Source organism: Raphanus sativus, chromosome 4, assembly GCF_000801105.2.
Source record: "Raphanus sativus cultivar WK10039 chromosome 4, ASM80110v3, whole genome shotgun sequence".
NCBI classification, from domain to species: Eukaryota; Viridiplantae; Streptophyta; class Magnoliopsida; order Brassicales; family Brassicaceae; genus Raphanus; species Raphanus sativus.
Genome location: NC_079514.1, coordinates 44,837,663 through 44,853,875, shown reverse-complemented (window position 1 = coordinate 44,853,875; position 16,213 = coordinate 44,837,663). Strand labels below are relative to the sequence as shown.

The following is a 16,213-nucleotide window of genomic DNA, read 5'->3' as shown; positions in this document are numbered from 1 at the left end:
ATTGCTTCACCTCTCTTGTAGTAAGGTACTCTCCTCTAGCAGCATTCATTTCTTGAGCTTGCATGTAAGGATTTGTTCCAATGTCCATCAATTCATATTATAGCTGCTGCAGTTGAGCTGACTCCTTGGACATTTCAAGTTCATGATCAAGGCTTCCACATAGAGTACATAACTTTTGAGGTCCACGTATCTAAAATCAAGCTCGACATGGTCTTCTTCATTATCTCCACTGCCCTTGTGAGTGTAATTACATCACCAACATCAAATCAGCTTTTCACCCAAAATTTATGCTTATTTAGCATTGATTAGTTTAATGATTGAAATTTCATTGATTTTCTTAAGCTTTGATCCGATGATCTTAACAATTCTATGACGAGGATGGATATATAAGAGATTGTAGATTCTTACTTTAAAAGCTATGTGTTTTAGAAACATTGAGTAACCTAAGTTGTTCCAACGATCAAGAGCTACTATCCACCTATTTTAAAGTATAAGACTGCTTCTCCAACACTATGAGCATATGGTGCTTTATGTTGAAATAAAAATTGATTTTACCCTTGTTGTCAACTTGGCTTTCAACCTTTTTGATCAACTACCAAATTTTAGGGAGGGTAACTGTAACGTCTCAACCTCCCATGGCTAATGGGCCACCCACGTCCACTCTCACCCACGCCCACTCTCTCAGACGGTGGGTCACATCCCGTTCCAACGATCGGTGATATTCCAGACTTGAAATCATTGTTTACTGACCTTCTAATCACCACATGACATTTTCATGTGCATTGGTCTCACTTGCACGTTATTGGAAATAACTTCCGATAGGTCACCCATCATTACACTACTATAACTCAAGCACGCTTAAGTCTAGAGTCTTAAATGGATGTGTGTCGGAAAAGGTAAACGTACTTTGTGACATAGGTAACCAAATCAATTATCTTAAGCATTTCCATATATCACAACTCGAGATGTTACAATTCACCTTCTCTAAAAAAACACAATGTCCTTGTTGCGCCCCACGACGGGTCTGAAGACACCTCTAGGGTCAGAACCTAGATGGCTAACCAGTTTTGATACCACTTGTAACGGTCCAACCGCCCATGGGTAATGGGCCACTCATGCCCGCTCTATCCCGTTCCAACGATCGGTGCGTAAATATTTCCAAGCTCAAAATCATTTTTACTGGCCCTGAAATCACCACATGACATTTCCATGTGCTTTGGCCTCACTTGCACGCTAACGCAGATCAATTCCCGATAGTTCATCCATTCTTCCACTACTCCAGCTCAAGCACGCTTATCTCTCAAGTTTTAAACAGATGTGTGCCGGAAAAGGTAAACGCACTTTGGTGATACATGTAACCAAATCAATTCTCTAAACTCTTTCCATATATCACAACTCGGGATGATACAATTCACCCCCTCTCAAAGAATGTAACGTCCTCGTTGCGCCACACGACATGTCTCAAGATGCCTCTCGGGTCAAAACCGAGATGGCTAACCAGCTCTGGTACCACTTGTAGTGTTCCAACCGCCCACGGCTAATGGGTCAACCAAGCCCGCTCCCTCGGTCCGTGGGCCCTTTCCTGTTCCACCAATTGGTGCGTAAATATTCTCAGGCTCGAAATCATTGTTTACTGACCCCGCAATCACCACATGATCTTCCCCTTTGCTTTGGCCTCAATTGCGCGCTATAGCGAATAATTTCCCGATAGATTACCCATCCTTCCACTACTCCAGTTCAAGCACACTTAATTCTAGAGTTCTAAATGGATGTGTCTCGAAAAAGGTAAGTGCACTTTGGTGACAAAGGTAACAAAATCAATTCTCTAAACTCTTTCCATATATCAGAACTCGGGATGTTACAATTTAACCACTCTCAAAAAATGTAACGTCCTCGTTGCATCTCACGACATGTCTCAAAATGGCTCTCGGGTCAGAACCGAGATGACTAACCAGCTCTGGTACTACTTGTAACGCTCCAACCGTCCACGGCTAATGGGCCACCCATGCCCGCTCCCTCGGTCCATGGGCCCTTTCCCGTTCCACCAATTAGTGCATAAGTATTCTTTCGCTCAAAATCATTGTTTACTGGCCCTGTAATCACCACATGATATTTTTCTGTGTTTTGGCCTCACTTGCACGCTATCACTAATTATTTTCGGATAGGTCAACCATCTTTCCACTATTCCAGTTCAAACACGATTAACTCTAGAATTCTAAATGTATGTATACCAAAAAAGATAAGCGATCTTTGATGACATAGATATCCAATTCAATTCTGTAAAGCTTTTTAATATATCACAAATCAGAATGTTACAGTGATTTTTGATTCCAGATGGGTTCTGATGATAGGGGTTGAACTTCAAACCACTAAGCACAACCGATGATCTTTCTTATATTCATGGTGCACATCTTTATTACAGACCATTTTGATATATCCATTTAAACTTTCAGATCATGCAGCGCTTTCCATATAACATTTGTCAGATTTTCTTGTTGATATATGTGTTGATTTGTAGCAAAATTTTATTAACCTGTCTAAACACCAAACTTTAAATATCACATATAATATGTTTTCAGATAAATTATAATTGTATTGATTCAAAACTTTATGTTTTGAGTAAAACTGTTTTCTTTTTTCATTTTTTTTGTAGCTACAGAAAATATGACCAGATCGAATTTTGACGGCAAATAATTTACATTTAATGCACCTACAATCCCATAACTTTAGTGAAATTTTAATTTGTAATTGAACTTTATTTAGATATTCAAATAGTTGACGACAACCAAACTTAAATAAGATTTTACTTAAATCATGATCTGCAAGGGCCATGATTCAATTGAATGCAGTTGACTACATAATTGAATGACACTTAAGCATAAAATCTTTTTAATTATTACAAAATTAAGGTTACAATTTTTTAAATATTTCTACTTTAATATATAGGAGATTAAATGCACCTACAATCCCATAACTTTAGTGAAATTTTTATATGTAATTGAACTTACTTAGATATTCAAATAGTTGACGACAACCAAACTTATTAAAGATTTTACCACCCAAAGTAGCCTCTTTTAAATCGATTTTGTGTGGTGGTAATCTCTAATATCTCTTTAGTAACCAAAAAGGGGAGAGCGTGGCCTGGGAACTAACCACTAAAATCCAACTAAGACAACCATACCGGGGGCACTCCATTTTTGTTATCGGCTAATTCCACAACCCTCCTCCTCCTCCTCCTCTCTTCTCCAGAAAATACACGCGCAGGGTCCGAGACTGTAACCCCTTATAATCAAAACCCGCTTTTTTTGTTCTCAATTTTATTGTATTCAGACACAAATCTTGTGTTAATTGCTGCGATCGCGGTTTATTTTTTGTAAATTCTCTTCTTTTATGGTTTTACAGATTACTTGGAAGCAGTTATGGTTGTATTTGGGAATGTTTCTGCAGCGAATTTGCCTTATCAAAATGGGTTTTTGGAGGCGCTTTCATCTGAATTAATGGGACACAGCAGCTTCAGAATTCCCATTTCTTCACAAACCCTTAAGACAAGAACAAGGCGAAGAAGGACTGCTGGTCCTTTGCAGGTCTCTGTCTGATTCTTGAATTTCTTGAAGTTTTTAGTATATGTGTTTTTCTTGTGATAAAAAAAACACATTTTCTTTTCTTTTTCCGGGGGGAGTAGGTAGTGTGTGTGGATATACCAAGGCCAGAGCTAGAGAACACTGTCAATTTCCTGGAAGCTGCAAGTTTGTCTGCATCTTTCCGTAGTGCTCCTCGTCCTGCAAAGCCTTTGAAAGTTGTCATTGCTGGTGCTGGTATGTCTTAAAATTTCGATACATGATGAAGTTTCTTTTTTTTTTTTGCAAATTGATGTGATGAAGCTCAAAATAATTGCAGGATTGGCTGGACTGTCAACTGCAAAGTACCTGGCTGATGCAGGCCACCAACCTCTGTTGCTCGAAGCAAGAGATGTTCTTGGTGGAAAGGTACTTCTATTTCTCCATTCTTGTCTACATTCTTATTAAGACTAAAAGCTAGTTACACACAATTTGAGTTTGTGAGACTATACTACAACATATAATTAATGTTAAGAGTGTTAAGACTAAAAGCTAGTTACACACAATCTGTCTTGTTTGTTGTTTTAGTCTTTCACTGCCCATTTTATGCTGTTTTAGTCTTTTACTGGATCCACAATGTGCTACGCACTGCACAACACTGTACTGTGAAACAGTATACAGTAGTTTAAGATTATATAGTGCGTTAAGTTGTTGTTGTGGCCTCTGGCTTTTCGGCGAAGTTCTTGATTGAGATCATCTGTTAACGAACGACGATGTGAAATATGTGTTTCTCTAGATAGCTGCATGGAAGGATGAAGATGGAGATTGGTATGAAACCGGTTTACATATATTTTGTAAGTTCAATTTCTTAATCTCTCCGTTTGTCCTCCAATGTGTATATTATAATTTGCTTACAAGACGGTTGATATTTGAAGAATACGGATAGTTTACATGTAAAATAACAATTTGTGCTTCAGGCTCTAAGAATCATAGCTGAATAACGATATATATTTTAGCAGCATGTATATTTTCTCTTTGCAGAGTGATGATACAGAAAATTCATGATGTCAATGAGAGCATAAGCATATAGAGTTCAGTATGATAGTAACCTTTGTTATATTGCACCGCATTTCGAATGGTCAGCAAGAAAGATCCTTCTCATAGTTTGAAGGAAGATGTCAATATCAAACAAAGTTTATTTTGATTTTCTTAAGTGAAGTTTTTAACATTTTTCCTTTGTATTCTTGCTGGAAGTCGGTGCATATCCGAATGTACAGAACTTATTTGGAGAACTTGGAATCAATGATCGGTTGCAATGGAAGGAACACTCCATGATTTTCGCCATGCCAAGTAAACCTGGAGAATTTAGTAGATTTGATTTCCCAGATGTTCTACCAGCACCCTTGAACGGTAAGAGGATAAACTTATAACAGAGCCATAGTCTTATCTGCTAACTAGATAATATAAATTATTACTTCTAATTCTTGGAACTTTCAAACATAGCATATCTGATGAAAACAGTGGTTGAATCAAATATGAAAAACATGTTCAATAAGATGTATTCAGTAGAAAGCTTATCATTTTGCACATTTTTATTTGTATTGGTCAATTCATGCCATTGATATACATCTAATGTAGACTCTGAAAAGAACATTTTCATTTTTTTTTTCAAAGCAAGGAGTCTTGTTTTAAGCTCTTAATAAACATACGTAAGGAAATCTACTTATGTAGCGGGAGTATTCATGTTAGAAGTAAGAACATCGTTGCAGGCTTGTAGCACAGTGCTGAATTGTCCTCTGTTTGAAATAAATCGTTTCTGTAGGTATATGGGCTATTTTGAGGAACAACGAGATGCTGACATGGCCAGAGAAAATAAAGTTTGCTATTGGACTTCTTCCAGCTATGGTCGGAGGTCAGGCTTATGTTGAGGCCCAAGATGGTTTATCAGTTGAAGAATGGATGAGAAAGCAGGCAAGTTAGCTCTGATTTTTCAAGTTAATGTGGCTCCTTTGTTGCTTCCTTCTAGTGATGCAAGTGTTCATTTTGCCAGGGAGTACCTGATCGCGTGACTGATGAGGTGTTTATAGCCATGTCAAAGGCACTTAACTTTATAAACCCCGACGAACTGTCAATGCAATGCATTTTGATAGCTTTGAACCGGTTTCTTCAGGTTTTGGCATTCCAATATCTTTTATTACACGGATGAATCGAAGTTACCACTCAAGCATGCTCACTCCTCATAGAAACTGCTTTTGATAGGAGAAACATGGTTCCAAGATGGCCTTCTTAGATGGTAATCCACCGGAGAGGCTGTGCATGCCGATTGTTGAACATATTCGATCACTAGGTGGTGAAGTACGACTTAATTCAAGGATAAGGAAGATTGAGCTGGAGGATGATGGCACGGTTAAGAATTTCTTACTCACTGATGGAACCACTATCCAAGGAGACGCTTATGTCTTTGCCACTCCAGGTTCACTTGTCAATTTGCATTCCATCTGGTCTTATGTCTTCTTACATTTTCTTCTTCTTGTAGTCGATATCCTGAAGCTCCTTTTGCCTGATTCATGGAAAGAAATACCATACTTCAAGAGATTGGAGAAGTTAGTTGGTGTTCCAGTCATTAACGTTCATATATGGTTAGTGACAGTCACTTGTAATCATCGTCTGCCATTTTGGTCTTTAAGTGCTGTGTATTTATATTGCAGGTTCGATCGGAAACTGAAGAACACATATGATCACTTACTCTTTAGCAGGTGAATAACTTCTCTGAACATTTGTTTTCATGTTACTTAGTTTAAGTCATCCATTAAATACTTTAGACGCCTTCATCAAGCAAGAAAATGATAAAGATTAGTCTTGAACCACTATAGAAATAAATCAGCAACAGTGAAGGCTTGCTCTTGGTTAATTTGCAACAATCTCGTCTCTTCTTGTTTTGTTTTGCAGAAGTAACCTTCTGAGTGTGTATGCAGACATGTCGTTAACTTGCAAGGTAAAGAAAGCGGGTCTTGTCTCAGTTAAGTTGTGTTTCTCTCTTACTTGATAGTTTTCTTTTCTTAACGGTGTAGGAATATTACGATCCAAACCGATCAATGCTGGAGCTAGTATTTGCACCTGCAGAGGAATGGATATCACGGACCGACTCTGACATCATAGATGCAACAATGAAAGAGCTCGAGAAACTCTTCCCTGACGAAATCGCTGCTGACCAAAGCAAAGCTAAAATTCTCAAGTACCATGTCGTCAAAACTCCAAGGTTTAGTCCAAATCCCAAATGTCACATTTTATTTAGTTTCAAATTGATACAATCTCTCTCTCTCTCAGGTCTGTGTACAAGACCATCCCAGACTGTGAACCATGTCGTCCTCTACAGAGATCTCCTATTCAAGGCTTTTACTTAGCTGGAGACTACACTAAACAGAAGTACTTAGCTTCCATGGAAGGCGCCGTTCTCTCTGGCAAATTCTGCTCTCAGTCTATTGTGCAGGTAAATAACACACTAACTTACTTGCCCATTCAAAATCATATCATATGTACATCTATTTGTTAACCAGTGACCCTGAATATTTTAAATGATCCGGTTTTTGCCAAGAACCGGTCTGTTTATTAGATCTGTTCCGGTTACATAGATATATTGGTTCAAGTTTGGTTACCCTGATTAAACAGGATTATGAGTTATTGGCTGCGTCTGGACGTCGAAACTTGTCGGAGACAACTGTATCAACATGAGAAGAGGAAGCTTAAAGATCATTGATTTGTGCTTGTAACCATTATTTTGTAACTTTTGTGTACAAACCACATTTCAATACAAAGCTAAAGGTGTGGCAGAAAACCAATACATAATGTAAAAAAAAAAAATAGAGGAGTTATTTAAGAAAAAAACATGAAGAGTAACATACCGAGAGTGAGTTCGATATTATTGGACCAAGAGACTTCCCCTGAAGAGAAGAGAAGTGAGTGAGGAGTGGAGTTGAAGAGAGAGGAGAAGAAAGTGAAAGGAAGACCCTTTAGGGTGCCATTTGTTTGTTGTTCCTCTGTTAAGTAGTAGAAGGCTCTCTAGGATGATGACGAAGTAGACTTAGCTACAAGTTTGATTATTTTAGGAGCTTTTACTTTTTTTTTTTTTTTTTTTTTACATAACTGATTTTTTCTTCGTTTGGTTGGCGTTTAGAACATAAAATTTGTGTGTTTTGAGTACATGTTCCTAAGTCTGTTGATTCTTAAGGTAATCTTAAGGCTACTAAGGTGTTACAAAATATTTTGTGGATTAGAATAACGTATACACTGCAAAAGAAAAAACATAACACAGAACTCAAACAATACCATTAATGAAAAACTGAAAGGGTTTGAGTATGATCAATTCCCTGAGATGGAAAATTGATCAGAGAGATTGTTACATGAATAGACATAAGAAACAAAGTAAGTAGACTTGGAGAAGTTACTAAGAGAATAACTAATATACTCACTCCTCTTTAAGACTGCAGAAACTGAGTGAGATAATCAGAGAAGTCGGTGTCTTCTTCATTCAAAGCAGAGGCATCATAATCACAAGCTACATAGTAACTATTACTCTCTTGAGTAGTAGTAGTAGTAGTGGTAGTCTCCACAAATCCATCACCAGACTCCAAAAGCCAATCGTCAAGGAATACTGAAGTGGTGTCCAAGTCAAAATCAATGAGTTGATTGATATCTTCTATCTCGTAAGCTAAACTCATCTCTCCAGTTGAAAAGTCGTTGCTGTCTGGAACACAAATATCGGATGGGAAGATGAGTGGTTGATCCACGGTGGGCTCTGTCATCTTGTTGTTGTTGCGGGGAAGACAAAAGCTTTCACAGGTAGACATGATGTGATCAAGCTCCTCCTCCTCTGTCATAACATTGTTGTTGCAATCTAGGGTTTTGTGGAGAACTAGGGTTTGTTCCACGGTGGGTTCTGTTTTCTTCATCTTCTTCTTCAGAGGAGGAGGTTGCTCTTGCTCGTCAGCAGCGTCATCAGCACGCAACTCTTTTATTTTTGTCAGCAACCTAGACATTGAGTTGACGGCACGGTTCAATTCTTGGAGATTCTTGGATTTGAGAAGAGCATCGTCCTCCCACCACTGAGGTAACCCTAATTCTTTTCTTGCAAAACAGATCCCAAGGTCCTCCTTATCATCATCTCTTTCTTCTCGAACCGGTCTCTCCCCCGTGAGAAAAGCTTTGACGATGGAATCAACGGAAGAATGACCGAAGGAGAAGAAGCTTACGTTGGAGTTAGCAGAAGGAGGTGTCGCCAACACAGCGATCTGTGCGTCAGTGAGAAGACAGAGCTGTGCGATTTTGCTATGGAGACCGTAGGTTCGTTTCGTGAAAGTCGTCGCCGCAGATTCACGTTTCGTGATCCTCTCAATCGTAGGCTTCCTCTTTGTACCTTTCTTCACCATTCTTCCCTTTCTTTCGAGATCGTGAGAACAAACAGAATCAGATTGTGTTTCACAAGAGCGAATTTCTTTTGTTTTGTGTTGTCTTGCGTGTGGACAAAGCAAAGTGATCGATGGACTCTGGTAGCTCTCTCTCAGTATGTATATATAGACAAACAAATTAGTGATGGATTGGATTCTAAGTAACGGTCATAAAATAAGAAAATCTTTATTTTGATTCTGTTTGTTCAAAAACGGTAAAATTTTAATACTAGATGACGGCGCTGTCATTTACCGAAGCCGGTTCAGCTAAACCAATGATAGCTTTTAGGTTTTTCTCTTTTTCCGCGTTATTACTAGAGTCTGAAACCGATGCCGGTTTACTGATGATCCAATCCCAAACCCTAATCAAAGTATGTGTAGGTGCCGTTTTTCAACAAGTTAGTTGTAACGGATTGGACTCTACGGAAACAAAAATAAAATAAGAAACCTAATTTCAATTATGTTGTTCAAAGATCAATTCCACAGCGTAGGAAGCAAGTAGAAGACAGTTCATCAGCAGTTTCAGTGCCAACTTCTCATCACCAACAAGGAACAAGGAACAAAGACGAATGCATGGCGTGTCTTGTTAGACAGGTTAAACTAAGCCCGAGTACATAGTTTTGATCAACAAGGAACGAGCAAAGATAACAGTAAACATATCATAAAAATAGTCAAACAAGCTATTTATTAAACAAGAGATAATACTCGCTGGGATATTTCGTCGAACACCTTCGGGACTCTTTTTAACAAAAGGCTTAAGCATAACTAACACACACAAGTTAAAGCTCAGAAGCAGATTGGCATAACTATTCAAGCTCTTTCACCACGGATTCTCCTAGCGAGCTGTATATCCTTAGGCATGATAGTGACTCTCTTCGCATGAATCGCACAAAGATTGGTGTCCTCGAACAACCCAACGAGATAAGCCTCGGCTGCCTCTTGTAGAGCCGCGACGGCACTGCTCTGGAACCTTAGATCCGTCTTGAAATCCTGAGCGATCTCACGAACGAGACGCTGGAAAGGAAGCTTGCGGATCAGAAGCTCAGTGCTCTTCTGGTACTTCCTGATCTCTCTCAATGCCACCGGTGGCCGGAGCTGATTTCCTGGCGGCTTTCGTCGCAAGCTGCTTCCTTGGGGCTTTGCCTCCGGTGGATTTCCTTGCTGTTTGCTTGGTACGAGCCATTTTCTCGAAATCAAAAGAGTCACTGTGAAGAATCTAGAGAATGAGAATGTCGAAAGTTAGGAGGTGAAGAGAAACGCCGAGGATGTGTTGCTTTTTATAAGAAATGAAAATTTTATTCGGGAGGAAAATTTTATCATCTTGTACGTTGGATTAGAGTACTATCGACGGCTAAGATGTCATGATATCATCAATCCGCGTGATTCATTCTGCTAACCAATTAAAACACTCCTATCGACCATTTGACCTATCCGCACTGATATTAGTTAGGTCCAATTATTTTTTTCCCACATAACATACTTAAAATATAAACCAAATATTTTATAATTGCATTCCAACAAATTATACAACCGTACTTTTATTAATCTTTTTTTTTCGTCATCAAACATACAGACTCATATAGACTCTGTACACCAAACTGGTAGCTCTGCATCCATGTGAACGACAAAAGACGATTGTTGCCTGGCACTACATGCTAAATGATCCGCCCTTGAGTTTGCCGTCCGTGGTACATATACATCAACAAATATTCCTTCTTTTGGGTTTATATCAAACGTGGTTTGATCCTCGACCTTCTTTTTTATTTAATCATCATCCCACGGATTTGGGTGGAATCGATGTTGACTATTGTATAATATTAATAAAAACGTTATATGAATCTATATGTGAAACCAAATCGTGATTTTTTTAAAAAAAATATATAGTTTTATCTATTTAATTTACTAAACAAAACTGTATCTATATGTTGTTATTTTTTAAAGAAATATTAACCACCGTTTAGGAATAAAGTATAAAATTAGTGTATGAAACGGTTATAACAAAATTGTATAGGTATGGAACATCACAAATTCAGTACAATTATCAAAACCTCTTACTAATAATTTTATTAAAAATATTATACACAAACATATAAATTAAACTTTTATAACATATAAAAAAAATTCATAAAAATGTTACATATTTACACAAAAAAATAAAAATTACAAAACACCATTATACCCGCACTTGAAATACGGATCAAGATTTAAAATAGACAAATATGATTAAAAAAAAGAATACGGACATATGTTTACAAAGAAACGAGCGTATGCTGGGTCAACTTTTAAATTGCTATTATTTAATAAAATAGATTTTGATTAAGATTTATACACAAATATGATTACAAAGAAAATACATCTATAATTTTAAAGAAAACACAGATATAAAAATTAAATTAAAAAAAAAAGAAATTAAAACAAAAAATATATCTGCCCTTTCAAAGGGCGGATTAGAATCTAACCGCCGCGACAAACAAATATATTTTTATAATAATTAAATTAAATAATGATTTTTAAAATATATATAATCTACAGATAACCATAAAATTAAACCGAGCGGATGCGAATACAAGAAGAAGAAGAAGAAGAAGAAGAAGGGGGATCGTGAGGTTTTTTATTTTCTCCATTTTCTTAACTACAATGGTAGCATTATTATGCGAATGAAAACTATTTGCCTACTGGTTCTCGGATCTGTGGTTATTCGTTAGTTGTGCTTGGTATTAGAAGTGAGATGTTATTTGATTGGGTTTGTGAAACTGTGTTCTGTGCTTTTGATTCTATCACTGGGTTTCTAGTAGTTCAAAGTTTCATCACTCATTTTCTGTGCTGTTTAACGAGTAGTCTAAGTCACAAAGACAATGTGGTCTTAGTTGTGCTTGATTTGCAATGTCTCTTTGCACTTAATTTTTCACTTAGTTTAAGTGATAGTTGTGTATGGAGCTTTGTGTTGATGATAGCTTCCCGTTTCTCTAGTTCTTTTAAGAACATGTATCTGGATGCTCAAGATTTCCCAGTATTGCAATGTTTATCTTCCTGGTATTATGACTTTCCTGCAATTGTTACAGAGTGTCTAGCTCTTTTGGACGCACAAGTTGCAGCCGTTCTACTGAGCATTTCCAAGCTTGTCTGCAAGTCAGACTGTCAAGAACTCATTTGCCTCCTTTTAGAGAGTTGGTCTTTTGGTGTTCTTTGGATCTTATTAGCTATTCGATCCCTTATCCTTCTTGTGTTTTGCTGTGCTTGTAATATGGCTACTCCTTGGCTAGTAATGCCTTTATATCTTGTATGTCCTCCTTGAATGGAGTTTGAACTCTTATAATTAATGAAATTTGGTTTGATAAAAAAAAAAAAGCTAAGAACTTTTTTTTGTTCTATCAATAATCTATAATATTAGAAAAGTCTTTAAACTTTGTACCTAACTTAAAAATATTAAAATATGCTAAGAACATTTTATTTGTCCCACCGATAAAGATGGTCTAAGTTATGAATGCTAAGAACTTTTCTTGTGTGTTTCTCTCTTATATCTCTTTATCCTTTTTTTCTTTTATTTTATTTCTTTAATTACTAAGATACTCTAATAATACCACTATTAAAGGTGCTCATGAGCTTTATTAACCATGAGAGTTCTAGATATGATATTGTACAAGATGTTTTATAAATTAGTATGTGACACACAGTGGCGGACCCAGAAAATATTTTCATCTGAGTCATGATTTGTACAGTAAGCCCAAAATGTAACCATAAGCCCAGACTATAGCATAACTTTTCATTAAAAAGGTGCAGGAAGGGGATTGAACCCGGGTTAAAAGGTGTCAGAGCATGGAAGTCAGAACCAACTAAGCTGTTTACACATACAAATAAAGGTTTACAAATCAGTTTTTAAAATTTTAACCGGTGTTAGTTGACCCCCCTTTCCTCTATGTAAGTCCGCCGCTGGTGACACATGTCACATCTCCTCGAACACATCTCTTCGAAGGATGAGTCCCCCCCTGCCTACTAAAATAAAATGAAAAAATATTTTTTGTTAGACAAATTCTTGCTACAGTTAAAGGTAGTACATACTCTTTTTTCAAACAAAGGTAGTACAGATCATTTGGCTTACTATATAGAAATATTCACCTCAATACCTGGTAAATCAAACCTGGTAAAAGGGATACTAGCATATGCACATATCATAGAACTAGTGCGATTAATATAAAAGGTATGTATCGGTACTCCCCACTTAAAAAATTGTATTAAATCCGAAGTGAAACAGATAAATATCCGAGGAGTCTAAAATTTTAATATCTGAAAACTGGATTCGACCCTTGATGTTAGGCGTTTTGAGGCTCCTAAGTCAAATGATAGTATAATGGTAGTAATTTGTCGAACCAGTTCTGAGGGACTCAAAGCAGTTAGAATGCAAGTATTTGCTTAATCTAAGTGCAACCAGTGATTGAATGAATTCTATCAATCCTAACAATGAAACAAAACAGTAAATGAGATGACTTTTAAACTATTTCTAAAGGAGAACTCATGGGTATAGGGATTTAGACCTTGGGTGATCAGCTTTCGAACTAAGGAATGCAAATGATAAATCAAACTATCAACCTTAAGCCTAGACACAATTCTAGCAACCTCTATGTCTAAATGAATGCTCATTTGCTAACATGTCTCAAACATCAAATGTCTTTGGTTGAATAACATGCAAGCAATCATTACTAACAAGTCTATTAGCTATCTTAGCATCTTTAACAACAAATGTCTTTGGCAAAGTACACTAAAAGCCTAGGAGAGTTGACTCAGGCATTTCATCAAACACCTGTCGGGTGAGAAATGCCTAGAGATCACCCTTTGAGTGGCCTACTCAAATGATGCATTAAGATCACTCTACTATGCAAGGAACAAGTAAGATCTATACCTAAAACATCCTAGAACTAGCCTAATCATCCTTAATCACCCTAACCCATGAATTCAAAAGGTGATTACTCACTATCCATGATTCCTCTTAAACCCATGGTGGATTTCAGATGAATCATATAGAGAATTAGAAGAGAAACTCACAAGAACACAAGAACAATCAAATCCAAAAGACAACTTTTCTTGAGAGAGTTTTGTGTTCTTCAATAGATAAAAGATAATATGCCAAAAGGTGGCTACAACATACTTAAACATTAGGTTTTTCAGAGTAAAAACGTGCATAAGAAATTGCAAAAAGGTCCTTGGAAAATCATAAAATCGTGTAGCAAACAGGTGCGGAGCGACCAGGAGGGGTCGCTCCGGGTGGTCGCTCCAGGGGCACGTCGTCACAGCGACCGGGGTGAGCCGCTCCACTGGGTCGCTCCAGGTTGGCGAGAAATAACGAGCGAGGGCCAGGAGTCGCTGCGCCGTGGTCGCTCCGGAAGAGGGCGTCACAGCGAGGAGGGCTAGCCGCTGGGGTGAGGTCGCTCCGGCTCGCTGAAGGCACAACGACCAGGTAGGGTCGCTGCGGCTCCACTCGTCCTTAGATCACTTCTTTTGCCTCTTTTGAGCCCCTAATGCATCCCAAATGCCTCCAAGAACTCCAAATGGTACTCCAATACCTGATAGAGACATATGTATGCAAAATGCAACCTAAACATGCCTAAATCCTAGTCTATATGATGCAAATGCTTATGAATGAATGGTTAAAACAATGCAAATATTCAAGACATCAACCCTGACATGAAACATAACTATATATTTAAATATATTAATTGTTTTAAATTTTTAATATTTGATAAAATTTAAAAATACTCAAAAATATTTGCAAAAGTCCAAAACATCTGAAAATATCTGAAATTAAATTTAAAAGATATTCAAAAAGCGAAATATCTAATGGTTCTCAGTTCACATATCTAACAGACTCAATTTATATATTAATTTTCACTATTTAACATACATTACTTAAATTCATATATTGTATATTCTTTTTATTTTAAAAAATTAAGAATTCTAAGGTATATTGAAATTTTGAAATTTGTTTGTATAATTTAGTTAGATATTCAAACGTGAACCAGATTCGAATTAAAATTTATAAATACTTTTGAGTGGAATTCTCTAGCATTAAAATTTCAAAACCCAAATATACTTGATGATTTGTCCTCCATGTGATCGGTCATATCATTTGATCTCACGTAGAGACGTCAACATGGATGAAAATTAATAGTCCAACCCAATCCAAATGATGGATCTTAATAGATAGGAAATAGAGTAAAAATGGATTAATGGATACAATTGAATTAATTAACTTAGTAAATTTGGTTAAAATGGTTTGGATTATAACGAATAATGAGTTATTCATAATCAAACCAGTAAAAATTTATAACAAACAGAAACTCAAAAAAAATATAAACAAAAAATAACCAAACCAAAATTTTAATCCAATTTGTCTACGCCAAATTTATATATATATATATATATATATATATATATATATATATATAACTAAATTTTAATAAACTAAATCTAACCCACTTTCTCAGTTTGTTGCAACCTCTTATGTACATAAACATTATATGTTGGTTTTTTTTAATAAGTCATAAAGAGGTATTTCCATAGGTTTGCTTTGGTATCGTGTTCATACTGTTGTATTTTCCATTAAAACCATTAAATCTTGTTTTCAAGCCAAAAAGGCAACCGTGTTTTCTAGTTGAAACTATAAATCATGGTTTCGACAAAAATCGTAAAATTGGGTTTTCTACAAAAACAGTAAAATTGAGTTTTTTCGTTAAAACCACAAATTTCTGTTTCTTGTTAAAACCGTAAATTTGAAAATTTTCTGTAAGAACCGTAAATTGTATTTTTACTATGCCTACAAAATTGTGTGTTTTCTGCCATAAACCGTGAAATTGAGTTTTTCGTTAAAACCGTGAAATAATGTTTTTCAAAATGTAAAATTGAATTTTTCTGTCTAAAATTATTCCCCAAAATCATATTTTTTTATCAAAACAGTAAAATTAATCTTTTCTGTCAATATACAAAAACTATTAATTCATTTGACTTTTCTTTTTACGACAATTCATTGACTTAAATGAGTTATAGATTGACCAAGTCCATTTGTAAGTTTCAAGCCCCTCTATATGGACCATCGTCATTTTCTGGTTGGAACAAAATATTTTATGACTTTAAATCTGGTTGTAATCTTAGTGGCTGGGGAAATTTTGTCTTTGGCCAGCTTTGTTTCCGGGGATATACCTTATTTCCGCGGACTTTGTA

At 36.5% G+C, this 16,213-nt stretch overlaps 2 protein-coding genes and 1 pseudogene across 4 annotated transcripts; 1 reads left to right on the top strand and 2 right to left on the bottom strand.

Moving 5' to 3' along the window:
- The first annotated feature begins 3,103 nt into the window (after positions 1-3,103).
- On the top strand, positions 3,104-7,454 carry LOC108848374 (15-cis-phytoene desaturase, chloroplastic/chromoplastic). 3 transcript variants are annotated; one of them, XM_057009121.1, is made up of 15 exons: positions 3,104-3,265; positions 3,403-3,584; positions 3,683-3,815; positions 3,898-3,986; positions 4,354-4,411; positions 4,812-4,967; positions 5,380-5,532; positions 5,612-5,727; positions 5,817-6,030; positions 6,094-6,196; positions 6,266-6,313; positions 6,507-6,552; positions 6,629-6,816; positions 6,885-7,047; positions 7,227-7,454. In XM_057009121.1, exons 2-15 carry the CDS (start codon positions 3,420-3,422, stop codon positions 7,287-7,289), a joined length of 1,695 nt encoding a protein of 564 aa, XP_056865101.1. In that variant the 5' UTR covers positions 3,104-3,265; positions 3,403-3,419; the 3' UTR covers positions 7,290-7,454. The 3 variants fall into 3 exon arrangements, with proteins under 3 accessions (XP_056865101.1, XP_018477228.1, XP_018477229.1); XM_018621726.2 differs by having other exon boundaries at positions 3,105-3,265; positions 5,380-5,528; positions 5,608-5,727; XM_018621727.2 differs by having other exon boundaries at positions 3,118-3,275; positions 5,380-5,528; positions 5,608-5,727.
- A 455-nt stretch (positions 7,455-7,909) lies between these two features.
- Positions 7,910-9,127, bottom strand: LOC108853179 (agamous-like MADS-box protein AGL16). The gene has a single exon (XM_018626629.2). It carries the CDS (start codon positions 8,981-8,983, stop codon positions 8,033-8,035), a length of 951 nt encoding a protein of 316 aa, XP_018482131.1. The 5' UTR covers positions 8,984-9,127; the 3' UTR covers positions 7,910-8,032.
- A 542-nt stretch (positions 9,128-9,669) lies between these two features.
- Positions 9,670-10,253, bottom strand: LOC108849452 (histone H3.2-like; annotated as a pseudogene).
- Between the last annotated feature and the right edge of the window lie 5,960 nt (positions 10,254-16,213).